The sequence below is a fragment of the Symphalangus syndactylus genome, chromosome 12 (assembly GCF_028878055.3).
Source record: "Symphalangus syndactylus isolate Jambi chromosome 12, NHGRI_mSymSyn1-v2.1_pri, whole genome shotgun sequence".
Taxonomy (NCBI): Eukaryota; Metazoa; Chordata; class Mammalia; order Primates; family Hylobatidae; genus Symphalangus; species Symphalangus syndactylus.
In genome coordinates, this window is record NC_072441.2 from 130,456,855 (window position 1) to 130,471,609 (window position 14,755).

Genomic DNA, 14,755 nt, shown 5'->3' on the forward strand with positions numbered 1-14,755 from the left:
CTCTGCTGGGGACCAGAGCTCCTGGACTTGATGAAGGGAGTTCCTGTCCCAGTGAAAGACTTGGATTTTGGAGGCCAGGCTTGTGCTGTGGGGTTAGTGCCTTTAGCTCTGAGAATTAACTAACCCGACACATGCGTCATAGCTCACCACTAACTTGCTGCAGGTTCTGAGCAGCTCACCCCTCAAAGGTCTGGTCATTGAAAGAAAGCGTCTCCATCCCAAATATTTTGCAACCAGGGATACCGGAGGAGACCTTTTTCTTCCCCAGTACAGTCTGGGGTGAAGGGATAGAACTAGCTCTCTCAAACCTTCTCCCTGTCTGCCAGTGACCATTCTCCCCTGACCTGAGAAACTCAATCTCCAAGTTAGAGTTTATTTACCCAGAGAAGCAAGAGGTCTGATTTCTTCCTGGACGTTGCAAGACTGAACTGATGGATGTTTTGGTGAAAGATAAAGACGTTAACCGCTCACTTTGCACATAGACCACCTCTTTTGGTGATGCTCGCCTGAGAATGCTGGACAGAGTAGAGGGCGCATCTCCAAGTACTTAGCTTCATCATTAATTTAACCAAGTTAAGTGGTTGTTTTGGTTTCATAGTATCGAGGCAACTGGCTCTTCATGGAATTGACTGAATGTTTAGACACAGCCTCTCCTGCTTGAGTGGTTGTTTGACAGAACGGAGTGGGTGTTTTGTTACTGCTTGGTGACCAGTTTGACCTGTTGCTTTTGCATAGTTTGATTGGGTTGACTGCTTGTTTAGCTGTGGTGATTGGTGGTTTCACCAAGTAGACCAGTTATTTTGTCACGGTTGGACCCATTTGACTGGCTGTTTAAGTTGGGTAGGTGTTTTGGCATTCATTAACAGTGTCGACTGGGTTTGATGGAAATGACTGGATGTTTGAGTGAATTAATCCAAATATTTTGACATTGTATGAGGCCATCAGTTGGCTGTTTACAACAGCCGGGTGTGTTTCTATCATTTGACCCAGCTGACCCATTGTTCTGGTATTGTTTGACCTAATGGCTAGTTGTTGAGTTGGTTTGGTGTTTTGGCTTTGTTTAACTCTAAAGACAGGTTGTTTGAGAGTTGTTTGATCAAGCTGATTGGTTGTTTGACTAAGTTGAACAATTGCTTTGGTATGACTTGACCATGTTGACTTGTTATTCAAACTAAGTGGAAGTTTTGTTATAGTTTGACCCAATTGTTTTGAAGGTACCCTTTACTTAAGCTAACTTGATAGGTTGTTTTGGCACTGTTCAGACCAGCTGACAGATGTTTGACCAAGTTGACCAGTAGTTTAGGCTGTGCTTGCCCATTTCAGCTGTTGTTTGGCCAACTTGATTTAGTGTCTGACCGAATTAGCCAGGCATTTATATAGGGTTTCCAGTGCTGACCAGGTTTTGATCAAGTTGCCCGGCTGTTTGGTCTCAAACCAACAGGAGCCAGGGTGGCCAGCTCAGACCTGCACTTGCCGAGAAGCCACATTAGGAGGCTCCCTCGCGTGGGAGTGAGAAAGAAGGGGGAAGTGAGAGGGGGTGGACCCCAAGTCTTGCAGGCAGGTAAGAACAGAAAGGCTGGCGATAAAGCAGCTGCTGCGTGCAAGAGCTCAGGAGCTGTGGTCTCAGAGCTGGGAGACGAATGCATTTGGCAGAACACTTCAAGAATGCAACCTCTGGGTTAAGTGGTTGAAATTAGGCCCAACGGGGCTGTTTTACTGAGAATTTACAGTCACTCGTAGAACTCAGCCCTGATCAAGTAAGAGTCCCTCCTGCCAAAATGGAGATTTGCTCCCCAGCCAAGGGGATTCACTGACAAAAACACACCTCTCCCTGCCTTTGATTAGCCCTCATCTGTGCACCTCCAAGTGGTGACCACACGGATGCTAATGTTTGTTCTCCAGGTGGGTGGGTGCCTCTCCCTGAAATCCACGGCTGGTCGGGGGAGGACTTTTCTCCCCGTCGGCTTCCTGGCGGAGGCTTCAGCAGAGTCAGGGCCGCCTACGCCGCCGTGTGTGTTGTGAGTGGCGCCACCAAAACCTCGGTCCCACTGGCGGGTCATGAGAGCGGAAATGCCCACATTATACACTCAGCACACCAGATATCAGGGCTGGAGGGGGCTTTAGACAGGAGCCGGACTGGCCCCCTCACTTTACACATGGGGAAACTGAGTCCCAGAGCCAGAAAGAGACTTTCTGAACTGGGCTTTAGGGCACTCCAAGTTATTAACCCTTTGCAGTGTAGATAGGTTGAAATTGGAAAGCCCTAATCAGGGAGCCAAGGGAAAGGGTCATTTCTGGAGGAAGAAGAGAGGAAAAGCTGTAGCCAGGATGGGGCTGAAAGAGGAGCACAGCTCTCTAATTCGGTGTGTGTCTTAATGCAAGTCCCTTCAGGCAAGGACCAACGAGCCATTGCTGAAGCAACATCCAAGGTTAAAAGTTCTGGTCAATGAGGCTTAGAAGTTCATAGTACCTGGGCCTCCCACCTCGGTTTGCACAATAGGAGTGGCATCTCAGGGCAAGGGAGGTGATGGTCTCAGCAGGCTCCACAAGGAGTTCAAGATAAGGGTTAGCAGGCGAATAATAAAGTGAGCTACAACCAAGAAGGAAAGGTTCTCCAAGCCATGCCCTGGGAAAAAACAGTTGAAGGAGGAATGGCTATCTTTGCTAGAGAAGACAAGGCATGAAAGATGGGGTCACTGTCAAGAAATCACAGACTTTCAGTGGACAGGTAGGGCAGATAAGCTTAATGAGTATCACAGAACACAGAGAAAAACAGTGTGGCATCCAGTAGGTACTTGAAAACCTTGCTGAATAAAATTACAAGGAAGCAGAATACAAAGAAGAACTTTCTGAAGAGCTACTTCAAGCAAGCAAAAGAGAACTCTTGGTCACTGGAGGCTTGCAGCCAGAATTCTATGTTGGGTAAATAGCTCATCAGATGAGTCAGAGACAACAGACTTTCTACCTCCTTGCAAAGCATCATTAAGTCATCCTCAATCGTGCTTCCTTACTCTGGCATTGTCATCTTGCACTGAGCTTGGGTGCCACTATGACTTCCAGATTTTTTTCATGCAAAAACTGTGAAACAGGGCTCACCACCCTATACTCAGCTTGTCATTTTTAAGATCCATGTTTTCAAACACTGAATCTTTGTACATCCCATTCAGCCAACCAGCATCTCTTCTCTCCCTTCCAGCTCCGTGAAACTGACAACTGGAAGTACTGCAGTAGCCCTGTGAGGACAGAGACTTGCAGCACCTCACTGTAGACCTACCTTGGATACACTCTTTCAGACACTGAAAAGCAAGGGAGTCAGAGGGCCACTCAGCAACAACCTGACAACTGCAAACTGTTAGTTTCTAAATGCTGCCATCTATTTGGTGGGGACAAGCCTGAGTCCCTGGGCTAGTTCTAAGAAGGCACTGGAATCAGGCAGGAAGGGAAGTCAGCAGGCCAGCCAGAGCATCGAGCCTTCCGCCAGGGACTCCAAGAAAATACCAGGGGAGGATGGATATGTGATCAGCCTCCATGATCACCAGAAGCCCTGGCCAGACAAAGACATACTGTGCCACTGCACAGTGGGTCCCAGGCCTCTGCCTTCTATCCAGGCAGCCTAGGGAGGCAGTGCAAGAACTCGCAGGACACCAGCAGGGCCCTCCTCATACTCCCTCCTGCAGGAAGCCACCTTTCCAAATAGCCAGGGCCTCATCAGACCCACACAGCACCAAGGCCACCCAGGGGCTGAGAACAGAGGATCAGAGAAGGTCAGGCTTCCTGTAGACTCTGCTGGGAGGCACCTCGGGCAAAGGAGCAATCATCATGCAATCGGCGAGAGGCTGTTCCTGGGACCACTTCCCATTAACCCTCTGGGTGACCTGGGTTGTGCCACCTGACCTTGCTTGGCCTCCTCTTCACAGCTACTCAAATAGGAAAAGTCAGGGCTGGGAAGGACCCTAGAAATCTTGCAGTCCCACCCCCTCAGTTCACAGGCAGGAAGACTAGCCCAGCAAGTCAGTGGCAGAGCTGGGACTGTCCCCAGCTGCCAGCCCACTCTCTTGCGACCACACTGTGCTGCCTCTCCAAAGCCTGTACATAGTAAGTCATCACCTCTAACGCTCTAGAAGCCTAAAGCCTAGACATAGTTTATTCATTTGCTCGAGCTGCCATAAGAAGTACTACAGACTGGGTGGCTTCACAGACAGAAACAGATTGTCCCACAGTTTTGGAGGCTAGAAGCCCACAATTCAGGTATGGGTATGGTGGGTTCCTTCTGAGGGCTGTGAGAAAGTATCTGTTCCATGCCTCTCCCCTAGCTTCTGGGGACTTGCTGGCAATCTTCTGAGTCCTGGGCTTGTAGAGGCATCACCCCAATGCCTGCCTTCGCCTTCACATGGCATTCTCCCTAGGTGCATGTCTGTGTCAATGTGTTCATTCATTTGTCACACATTTGCCCAATTCATTCATCCATTAATTCAGATGAGTTACTTGCCAATATATGCATTCATTCATTCATTTATGCTGCTCCCTGGTTTGCATATTGAATCTGTCTCATTTACAAATTCAATAAACATTTATAGTAAGTGCCTACTGTGTGCTAGACACTGTCCTAGGCTTGGGGGATACAGAAGTAAACAAGACAGATAAAAACCCCACCTCTCATGGAGCTTGCATTCCAGAGGAGAAAGCCAGATAAATATTGCAAACACTGACAGATACAAGGAAGAAACTAATCTAGGGCTATGGGATTGAGAACGATCAGGGTGAGGGTGACACCTTTGGCTAGAGAAAACATTAGTCAGGCTGAGACCTTAAAGCTGAAAAGTAGTTGCCCATGTAAAGACCTGAGGGAAGAGCACACCAGGCAGTGGGAACAGCAAGTATGGAGGACCTGAGATGAGGCGTGCAGGTCAGCATCCCCAACAGGAAACAGGAGCACACTCCAGACAGGAGAATTCAGTCCAGGCACGGTGGCTCACGCTTGTAACCCCAGCACTTTGGGAGGCCGAGGCAAGTAAATTGCCTGAGATCAAAAGTTCAAGACCAGCCTAGTCAACGTGGTGAAACCCCATCTCAACAAAAAATATTAGCCAGGTGTGGTGGTGTGTGCCTGTAATCCCAGCTACTCAGGAGGCTGAGGTGTGGGAATCGCTCGAACCCGGGAGGCAGAGGTTGCACTGAGCCGAGATCATGCCACTGCACTCCAGCCTGGCTGATAGAGTGAGACTCTGTCTCAAAAAAAAAGAAAAAAAGAAAAAAAAAAGAAAGAGAAGAAAGGAAAGAAACGAAAGAAAGAAAGAAAGAAAGAAAGAAAGAAAGAAAGAAAGAAAGAAAGAAAGAAGGAAGGAAGGAAGGAAGGAAGGAAGGAAAGAAAGAAAGAAAGAAAGAAAGAAAGAAAGAAAGAAAGAAAGAAAGAAAGAAAGAAAGAAGAGAGAGAGAGGAGGGAGGCAGGGAGGAAGGAAGGAAGGAAGGAAGGAAGGAAGGAAGGAAGGAAGGAAGGAAGGAAGGAAAGAAAGAGAATTGAAGGAGAGATTCTTTACAATGAGGCTATTGTGAAAGGAACACAAGGAATAGAGCAGTAGCCTTGGGCCAGTAGCAGCAAAACTTGTTATCGCCCTGAAGGGAAGAGGGGAAGGAGTGTTTGCTGGAACTTAGAGTCAGCTTCTTTGGGAGGAGTGATGGCCTCTGATCAAGACATCTATAAGGAGAGAACTGTGGGAATAAAGACCCTGACCCATACTGCTTCTCTCTCTGTGGGTACCTCATAGTGACCAAACCCAGCTGGAGGCCTGACTCCACAGAGCCCACTGATGGGACACATAGGTCAGCCTCAGGCACAGGGCAGGTTGGAAGAAGGTGAGTGTGCCCCTGGAGGGGCCACAGAAGACCTCAGCCCAGGCAGGAACACTTGAGCAGGCCCTTGTGGCTGGAGCACAGTGGGAGATGGGACACGGGGAGGGATGCAATCGTGAGGGCAGAGGTGGAATTGGGATTTTATGCTGCCAGGGCATGGTGGGTGGTGGGGAGAGGTGGACTTCAGCAGCAGAGAATGCTGTGGACATCCCAGTCACTGCTCAGCAAGTTCATTTGTCACCCACTCACTCTTATCTTCCTGTCATTCACCTCTCAGCCCTTCTGAGGTTTGAGCAAGCCTCTCCCTGCTCAGTCTTCTGTGCTATGCCCATACCAGGCCCCACTCCATGTACTGAGCTAGATATGTACTGCAGGTACACGCACTCCATGTACTGCAGGTACATTCACCCTGCAGAAGCTCATCCCTGGACCAGGAACCACCAAGTCCCTGGTGAATTCTGACACAAGGTGGAGATTGGTAAGGGCCTTAGGGGAGGGCCAGGCCAGTGGGGGATGCTCAGGGTGGGGTGACCGGGCTGCTTCTAGCTGAAGAAGCACAGGCTCTAGGCCAGGACACATGGTCTCTGACACCAACTCACTATGTGACCTTGGTGGGTGGTGGGGAGAGGCAAGGTGGACAGCCTCTCTGAGCCTTGTTTCTGCATCTGCAACATGGGGGTGCTAATTCTGCTGCCCATCCCTCAGGGCTGGTGGAGGTAAAGGAAAAGGCTTTTAAGGCTGCAGCAGGAACAAACTAGCTGTTCACCAAACATATTTGTACTTTATCCTGGGTGCACAGCTAGAGTGTATTCCCCAGCCTTCCTTGCAGTTAGGTGTGGCCACGTGACTAGGTTCTATGAAGGGCCACCCTCAATTCTGGGCCAGAAAACCCCCCTTGTGGTCTTCTATGCTTCTGCTCCCTATGCCTCTATTTCCCATGTCTCTGCTCCCTGCTGTCACCTGAGCCAGCTGAGCACAGAGGATCAGCACCCCAGCAGATGGCAGAGCCACCAAATGCAAGGCTTCTGGGTCTCTGAATCACCACACGGAGGAGGAACACTTGCATTTGTTTTATTTTTGAAGCAGAAAAATATTTTATTCCAAGAGATGGAAGAGGTAAGAAGTTCATCTTGAAAATATAGTTTGGTGTAATTCTGTTGTGACAAAGCTTCTCTCTGAATGTGCTCTCCTACTGACTGCCCCACTGGAATCTTGTTTATCTTGCAGCAGTTTTTAAACGCTTAGCTGATTCCCACGTTAGGAGAAGACAGGGGCCATCTTCAAATCCACAGATTCCAAGGAGAGAATAAAATATTCTCAGAAGAGCATCTTCTCTCAGGAGAGTGCATAAACGCTTTGTGGAGTCAGCACAGTTAGGTTAGGTAGGAACATAGTAAGTCAAAGTGTAAAAAAAGTGAAGGAGGAAATACTGCATTGTAGAATAAGATATTCAGACATGTTGCGAATGTTTAAGGCAGCTGATGTCCGAAACAGGCAAGTCAAGAAAGAAGGTCTCAGTTTGGAGGAGAGATTTTGCATCTAGAAGGAATTCTCTTCTCATAGTGTCAATGACTAGCACTACAGAGCATGTCTTTTTCCTCAAGGCCAATGATGCTTCAGATACCAGCTGGTTTCATTTTTCAACTGTGGTCCAAAGAGAGGACAGAAATGAAAAAGAATTGCAATTAGCCAAAAGAGATAGCAGTAGCTGGGTGCAGTGGCTCATGCTGTAATCTCAGCACTTCGCAAGGCAGAAGTGGGAGGACTGCTTAAGCCCAGGAGTTCAAGACCAGCCTGGACAACATGGTGAAACACCATCTCTACATAAAACACCAAAAAATTAGCCAGACATGGTGGCATGCACCTGTCATCCCAGCTACCCAGGAAGCTGAGGAGGGAGAAGGATCCTGGGCCTGGGAGCTTGAGGCTGCAGTGAGCCAAGATCGTGCCACTATACTGCAGCCTGGGCAACAGAGTGAGATCTTGTCTCAAAAAAAAAAAAAAAAAAAAAAAAAAAAAAAAACAAGAGCAGCAAACCGAACAGGTCACCAATATGGTGATGATAACTACTCTGCTAAGACTCTTAGGGATGAACCAGGGAACCAAGAAGCTGAGGAAGCCCCAGAACATGCTTATCACAATGAGAGGCACCATGAGGCTGTGATATGCCCATGCTTGCCACTGGAGCAGCCCACTGGACTCAATGTGAGCAAGAAACCAACTATCGGGCTAAGCCACAGAAATCGGGGAGTGGTATCCGTTGCAGCAGCTTGGGTAGCCTTCACTAATACAGCAGCTGTAAAGGCTGTCTTGATGGGAGGGGATGCTGAGTATCCTGGGGGAGTAGGAGGAAATAAGGTCAGTGGGGAAGCAGGAGCCCAGTCATGTAGGGCCGTGGCAACGAATTTGGATTGTAGTATAATTAGTGGGGTTTAAAGCAAGAGAATATTCTGTCCCAATCCCTAATCCACTCTACCACCTAGCCTGGCCCACCCACAGCAGCCTAAGAAGTTGATTCAGGTGCTAAATCTTGAGGCTCCATCCCTGCTTGAGGAATGCAGGTTCCATGTGAGCCTCAGTCTCTCTGGGAAGGGAGTTTGGGGGAGAGGCCCAATCCAGGGACAGGTTCTAAGGGTAACCAGCAGGAGGAGCCCCTGCCCAAGGGGCAAAGGTGAGGAGTTATTTAGGGTAAAACAAGAGGTAGTCCCTGTGCATCCCAAATGTCTACCTGAGCCCACTGCAAAGGGGGACTCAGCTACTCAGGCAACCACAGAATGTCCACATAAAGGGACTCTCAGGGACACATGGCCTTCACTGTACAGATGAGAAAATCAAGAGTCAGGACCGTAGAAATGCTCAGGATCATACAGTGAGACAGGAGTGGGGCTGCCAGGGGCTAGCCTGGGAGTGCAAGAACCTGGTGCCAAACCAGCTTTTCCACATTCTGCCTGTGACCTTGAGAATAAGAAGAACCACCCTGAATGGAGGTTGTGAGGACCAACTGAGTTAACACAAGATGTACCCAATAAATGTCTGGCATGTAGAAGGCACTCATTACAAGATGCTCAATACGGCACTGCACTTCAGTGGGGATAACCTTGAACCCACACTGCCCACTGCTATGGTGGGGAAAAACACTTGCCCAAGCCGCCTGAAGTTCATGCTGGGGCCTGGCTATCTCCCCACCCAAAGCACCCTAACAGTTCCCCGGGGTTCAACTTGAACAGGAACACTTCTTTCCGTGTTCCAAGGACTACTTTACTAAACTCTATGAAAAGAAGAAAAAGGATGAGGAAGAGGAGGAGGAGTAGGAGGATGAGGAGGGAAAGTAGAGAAGGTGGAGCAAGAGAATGAAGGGAAGAAAGGGGAGGCAGAGGAAGAAGCAGCCAGCTTATGTTGCTGCTGACAGGCAGCTGTTGGGGACACCGCGTGCCCCTTTTTGAGAAATCACAGGAGACTTTTTTCTCTGGCCTCCAACCAAGGGACCGGCACTTCTTCCAAGCAAAGGTCCTGTGTTTATGGGGCACAATAAATCACGTACCTGCTTGGGTCCCCTCTGCTGGAAGCCTGGAGTGACACACATGACCTGCCTCCACAGCATGCAGGACCTACCTTAGGGCAGGATCTCTGCTTAGAAGCCTCACTCCAAATCCACTCTACCTTCCTACACTTTTTAATCTTTGCCTGAATGCTTACTTCTAACTTTATTTTCCCACATTTTAGTATATATTTCCATGTAGATTGCTTTCAGTCATTTCTGGGGAAAGCCGTGAAGGAAGGAGAAAGGGGCTTCATTCTCCGCTCTGCTTAGACCAGCAGGACTCTCCACCCTCAGTGAGTCGCCTGCCTCCATGAACGCAGCCGCTGAGCTGGCCAGCTTCCTGGCATGCGCATCCAGCTGTCAGCTTGCGCTGAACTGAGATTCCCGAAAGATCCCCAGACCATCAGTTGAGCTCAGAGAAGATCACCCTCCAGGGGGCCTTTGAGCAAACCTTGGGGGGCAGGGGAAAGGAGAGGGACGTGACTCAGCCAGGAAACTGGAAACCCCCCATATCCCCAACCACCTCCACAACCTCCGAAGCCAGCCCTGTGCTCTCAGCTGACGCCAAGAACTGCCCACTACCAATACCTCCTACCCCCGTTCAGGGCCAAGGACATGGGATTTGGCTGGGCTTCTCTACCCCTCCTTCTTGGGTGGAGAGTTGATATGTTATAGGAAACACTCTCTCTGACCCTTCTCCAAGGTGCCTGAGTAGCCCCCTAGCCAATCCCTTCCCTACTCTGGGATAAAACTCCCATCTTTAACATGCGCGGTGGGTGGGGGATAACCTCCAAGGGTCACACTAGCTCGGCTCCTCCCCATCCAGCATCCACTAATCATTTCCTGAGTACCAGCTCTGTGCCTGGCCCAGGTCTGGGGATCTTTTGGGGACCTCAGTTCAGAGCAAGCTGACAGCTGGACATGCATGCCACGAAGCTGGCCAGCTCAGCAGCTGCGTTCATGGAGGCAGACGACTCACTGAGGGAGGACAGTCCTGCTGGTCTAAGCAGCGCAGAGAATGAGGCCACTTTCTCCTTCCTGCAGAGCTTTCCCCACTGAACAGAAGGAAGAGCCTGTTCACACAGAGAGATGTGGTGATACCATGAGCTGGCGGGGCAATAAGGGACACAAGGATTTCGCACTGTTAGAGCAAAGATGACAGACTGACCAGCTGGTTAGCGGGTCAGAGAAGGCTTCCCAGAGGAGGGGACATTTGGTCAGGGCCTTAAAGGTTAAGTAAGAATTGGCCAGAATCACATAAAAAAATAAGAATTTTTCTGTAGCACTTTATTTGTTCACTTCCAGAATCTCTTTTTATCTTTCAGACTCGTGACTCAGCAAGCTGGGATTTAGAATATGTAAGTGTTTAGCTCTGGGAGTCTCTTTAGACATTATTCCCATTTTCTGACTGAGATTATTAAGGCCCGGAGAGAGGAAGGGACTACCCCAAGGTCACACAGCAGGAGATTAGTGAGCAGATCCTGAAATCTGAATCACTGGACTTCCAGCCTAATGTCCCCACCACAATAACTCATTCACCCCCTTTTCCTTTTCCAACCACCATCTGGCCTGCCCAACTGCCCTATCCCTCCCAGCCAGACTCAGGACAAGTTTTATAGGGAGGTAACTGATTGGGGTGGGGGTTAGGGAGTAGAAGGGAGAGTTTAACCCCACAATGTTTTCATACTTGGGATCTGAAAACATGATTTCTCCAGCAAAGAAGCTTAACGTTAAGCGGAAAATCGGCTTGGAAGGATGTGATATCATTTATAACAGTACATTAAATGCAAGCTGAGAACCTGATATATTTTAGGAACATTCAGCACACTCTAGACTAATAAACATTTTACAATATTATTGCACATGTTCATTTCACTTTGTACAAATAATCATTCCCTTCACATCTAATAAGTCTGTTTGACACATAAGTGGTCTTGGGCAAACACCTCAGAGGGCCTTGTTTTTCTGTGCATTGATCATTTATTTGTGTAGCCTGCTGGGACAGTGACTAATGATTTTGAGGATTTAAACATCCTCAAACATCGTCTTTGTCTCCCTGCCTGTTATCGTATAAATGTAAAATAATTTCATCTTGGCCCCAGAATGTATTGTTTTTCATGTATGAAAAATGCCTGTCCCTCCCCTGCCTGGCATGGCATCAATCAGTTTAAAACAATATTTGGAGGAGCCCTGGTCTGCAGGTCTTCCAGCAAGCTCTCGAGGTCCCTGGGAGACAGGCCCGGAACACCACTTACTGGGGAATTTCCAAACAAACCTGCCATCACCACTGCATCAACTCGGAAGCCTCATCTCCCTACAAGACAGGCATGAGTCCTGCCCTTCCAAGGCCCAGTGGACAGAGATTCACTACTGATAGCCTTCTCCTTTCAACTCCAAGAACGTTTATGGAGGTCTCTGGGGCCTGGCACTGCTATGCTAGGAGCTGGGGGAACAGGGATGAAGCCAACATGGTCCTGGCCTATAGAAACTTAGAATCAGGGGAAGGCCACCACTAGCTCAGAGAGCCCCTGTGTAGGAAACAGAAAAAGGTGCCCCCTATGGGTGAGCTCAGCCACTTGAGCTCATCACTTGGAGAACAGGTACCTTTGTATGAACTAGAAAAAAAGCACTCTTCCCTCCAGAGGTACAGCCCTCACATTAGGGCACATTCCTCAGCTGGGTGTTCCTGTGCAGTGTACAACCTAAACAACTGTACAAAGAGGCCACCCTGCTGGAGTAGGGTGGAGGTCAGTGAGTAACAGACAGACACAAAAATAATGCTATGGAATACATGTCCCATAAAAAGAGAAGCCATTAGGAGTGGAAGACCAGAAGGAGGATAGCTGATAAGGCCGGAGGCTTCATGGAGGAAGGGACCTTTGAGTTTGGCCTTGAAGAAAAAGTAGGTGAGTGACAGGAAAAGGAAGGAAGCATCCCACTGCATCCACTGAACAGAAGGAACAACCTGTTCACACAAACATGAGGTCAAGGAAGCTGGCCATTTGGAGAGACTGAGCATAAGAAGAAAGAAAAAGAGGAGGAGGGATGAGACAAGAAATGAGTGTTTGTTGAGTGAATAAGGGGGTGAACACAGAGATGAAAGGACAGCCAGCCAGATGGGTGGACAGATGAATAGGAGGTAGACATTATATTAAAAAGTTTCAGATTTCTTGAATGCCTTACTAAGGAATGTGTGCTTTTTGCCACAAGCAGTGAGTGATGCATTCAGAACCATATTTTGGACACTCTGACCAAAATGAACTGGGGAAAGCAAGTTTGCGTACCAAGGGGATTTCCCTGGGCCTCACCTAGAGTGACCATTTGGAATCATCTAGTAAGGAAAAGGGAAGGGAGAAAAGTAATGTTATCATCAGCCTTCTAGGGTAAATGATATATTCCCAACTAAGCCATGGGACGCTGAGGCTCAAAAAGTGATTTGTCCAAAGTTACCTGTCTACACAGTGCCAAGAATTGACCCCATCTGCCTGACTCTGCAGTTTGTGCCTCATCTGCTCATACACATCTGCTTGAGGAGATGGCCTGACACTGAGCCACGTAACTCCTCTTGCCCAAGGAACCCCCAGGCCTAGTGAGTACTCACTCGAACCTAGCACCAGTTGCTGAATACAGGCCGCACTGGCTCTACGGGGCCTCCATCTCCACCTCCTCCCAGCCCACTTCCAGAAGAACCTGGAGCAGATTCACAGGGCAAGAAATCTGGACTAGGCTCTAGCTGTGACGTCTCTCTCACCCCTCAACCATCCCCAGCACACATAGTTTGCAACCAGTGTAACGTGCTCTCTGGCCCTCTCTGGGCCTTTGCATATGCCATACTCTCTGCACAATTCTTTCACGCTTTCCCTGTCTAGCTGATGCCTTCTTGTACTTCAAAGTCAGCTCAAATGTCTCCTCTGCTAGGAAGCCTCCTCTGACCCCCACGGCTGGGATGGGACATCCTCTATGCTTCCATGACTTTTGACTTTTCTCAAGATGGCACTTATCTGTTTATATTTTTTGTTGTCTAGTTGCATCATCTTTGTCTATCCCACTGTGAGCTGCTGGAGATCAGAGGGTATATTTGATTCATCTCCAAGATTCTCAGCATGATCACCGGGCCTGGCCCAGAGTAGAGCCAGACAGCACTGGAAAGATAGATAAGCGAATGGATGGATGGGTGTTTGAACAGATAGATGGGTGAATAGATAGACAAACAGCTTCTTAAGGGAAAAAAAACTTTGGACTTGACTCTCCCACTTCCAAGAAGAGTCTCCTGATCTGGGAAAAAGTCTTAAAAACTGAGGCTCTTGATGGCACAGAATAACGGAAGATAAAAACTTATAGGTACATAGGCCGGGCGCGGTGGCTCACGCCTGTAATCCCAGCACTTTGAGAGGCAAAGGCGGGTGGATCACCTGACGTCAGGAGTTTGAGACCAGCCTGGCCAGCATGGCGAAACTCTGTCTCTACTAAAAATACAAAAATTAGCTGGGCGTGGTGGCAGGCACCTGTAATCCCAGCTACTCAGGAGGCTGAGGCAGGAGAATCACTTGAGCCCAGGAGGCGGAGGTTGCAATGAGCCAAGATTGCACCACTGCACTCCAGGCTGGGCAACAGAGCAAGACTCTGTCTCAAAAAAAAAAAAAAAAAAAAAAAAGAAGGAAAAAACTTATAATGCATAGACGTGCACATCTGATTCATTCAATTTCACTGAGGTTAAGGCCAAATGATGTGGGACATTATTGTGCTGGCTGGGGTTCAAGGACAAGGTCACAGAGAATCTTGTACACAGATTTAAGGGTCTTGACTTTTATTACAAGGCTGATAGGGAGCTGGTAGAGGGTTCCTGGAGCATGATAAGGAGCCATCCACATCTCTTGAGTCCATCTCTTGAGGATGAGATTGAGAGTCAGAGTCATTAGCCTCGGCTATTCCTTCTTGTCCATTCTGCAAAGGCTGATTAGACAAACAGATGGTCCCCCAGAGTTCAGGATGCCCATTCTGGGGCAGAGATGGTGTATTAGTCCGTTTTCATGATTCTGATAAAGACATACCCAAGACTGAGCAATTTACAAAAGAAAGAAGTTTAATAGACTCACAGTTCCACGTGGCTGGGGAGGCCTCACAATCATGGTGGAAGGTGAAAGGTACGTTTCACATGGTGGAAGATGAGAGAAGAATGAGAGCCAAGCAAAAGGGGTTTCCTCTTATAAAACCATCAGATCTCTTGAGACTTATTCACTATCACAAGAACAGCATGAGGGAAACCGCCTTCATGATGCAATTATCTCCCACTGGGTCCCTCCCACAACATGAGGGAATTATGGAAGATACAGTTCAAGATGAGATTTGGGTGGGGACACAGCC

General features: G+C 48.5%; 1 protein-coding gene and 1 long non-coding RNA gene across 2 annotated transcripts in view; both read right to left on the reverse strand.

Moving 5' to 3' along the window:
- LOC134734573 (uncharacterized) overlaps nucleotides 1–14,755 on the reverse strand; it is a 299,170-nt gene that overhangs the window by 232,803 nt on the left and 51,612 nt on the right. The window lies entirely within an intron of this gene.
- On the reverse strand, nucleotides 7,450–9,451 carry LOC129468952 (V-type proton ATPase subunit e 1-like). Its single transcript, XM_055254998.1, has 3 exons — nucleotides 9,392–9,451; nucleotides 7,875–8,079; nucleotides 7,450–7,571 (listed from the first exon to the last, which is right to left on the reverse strand). The coding sequence occupies exons 1-3, from the start codon at nucleotides 9,449–9,451 to the stop codon at nucleotides 7,450–7,452; spliced, it is 387 nt and encodes a 128-aa protein (XP_055110973.1).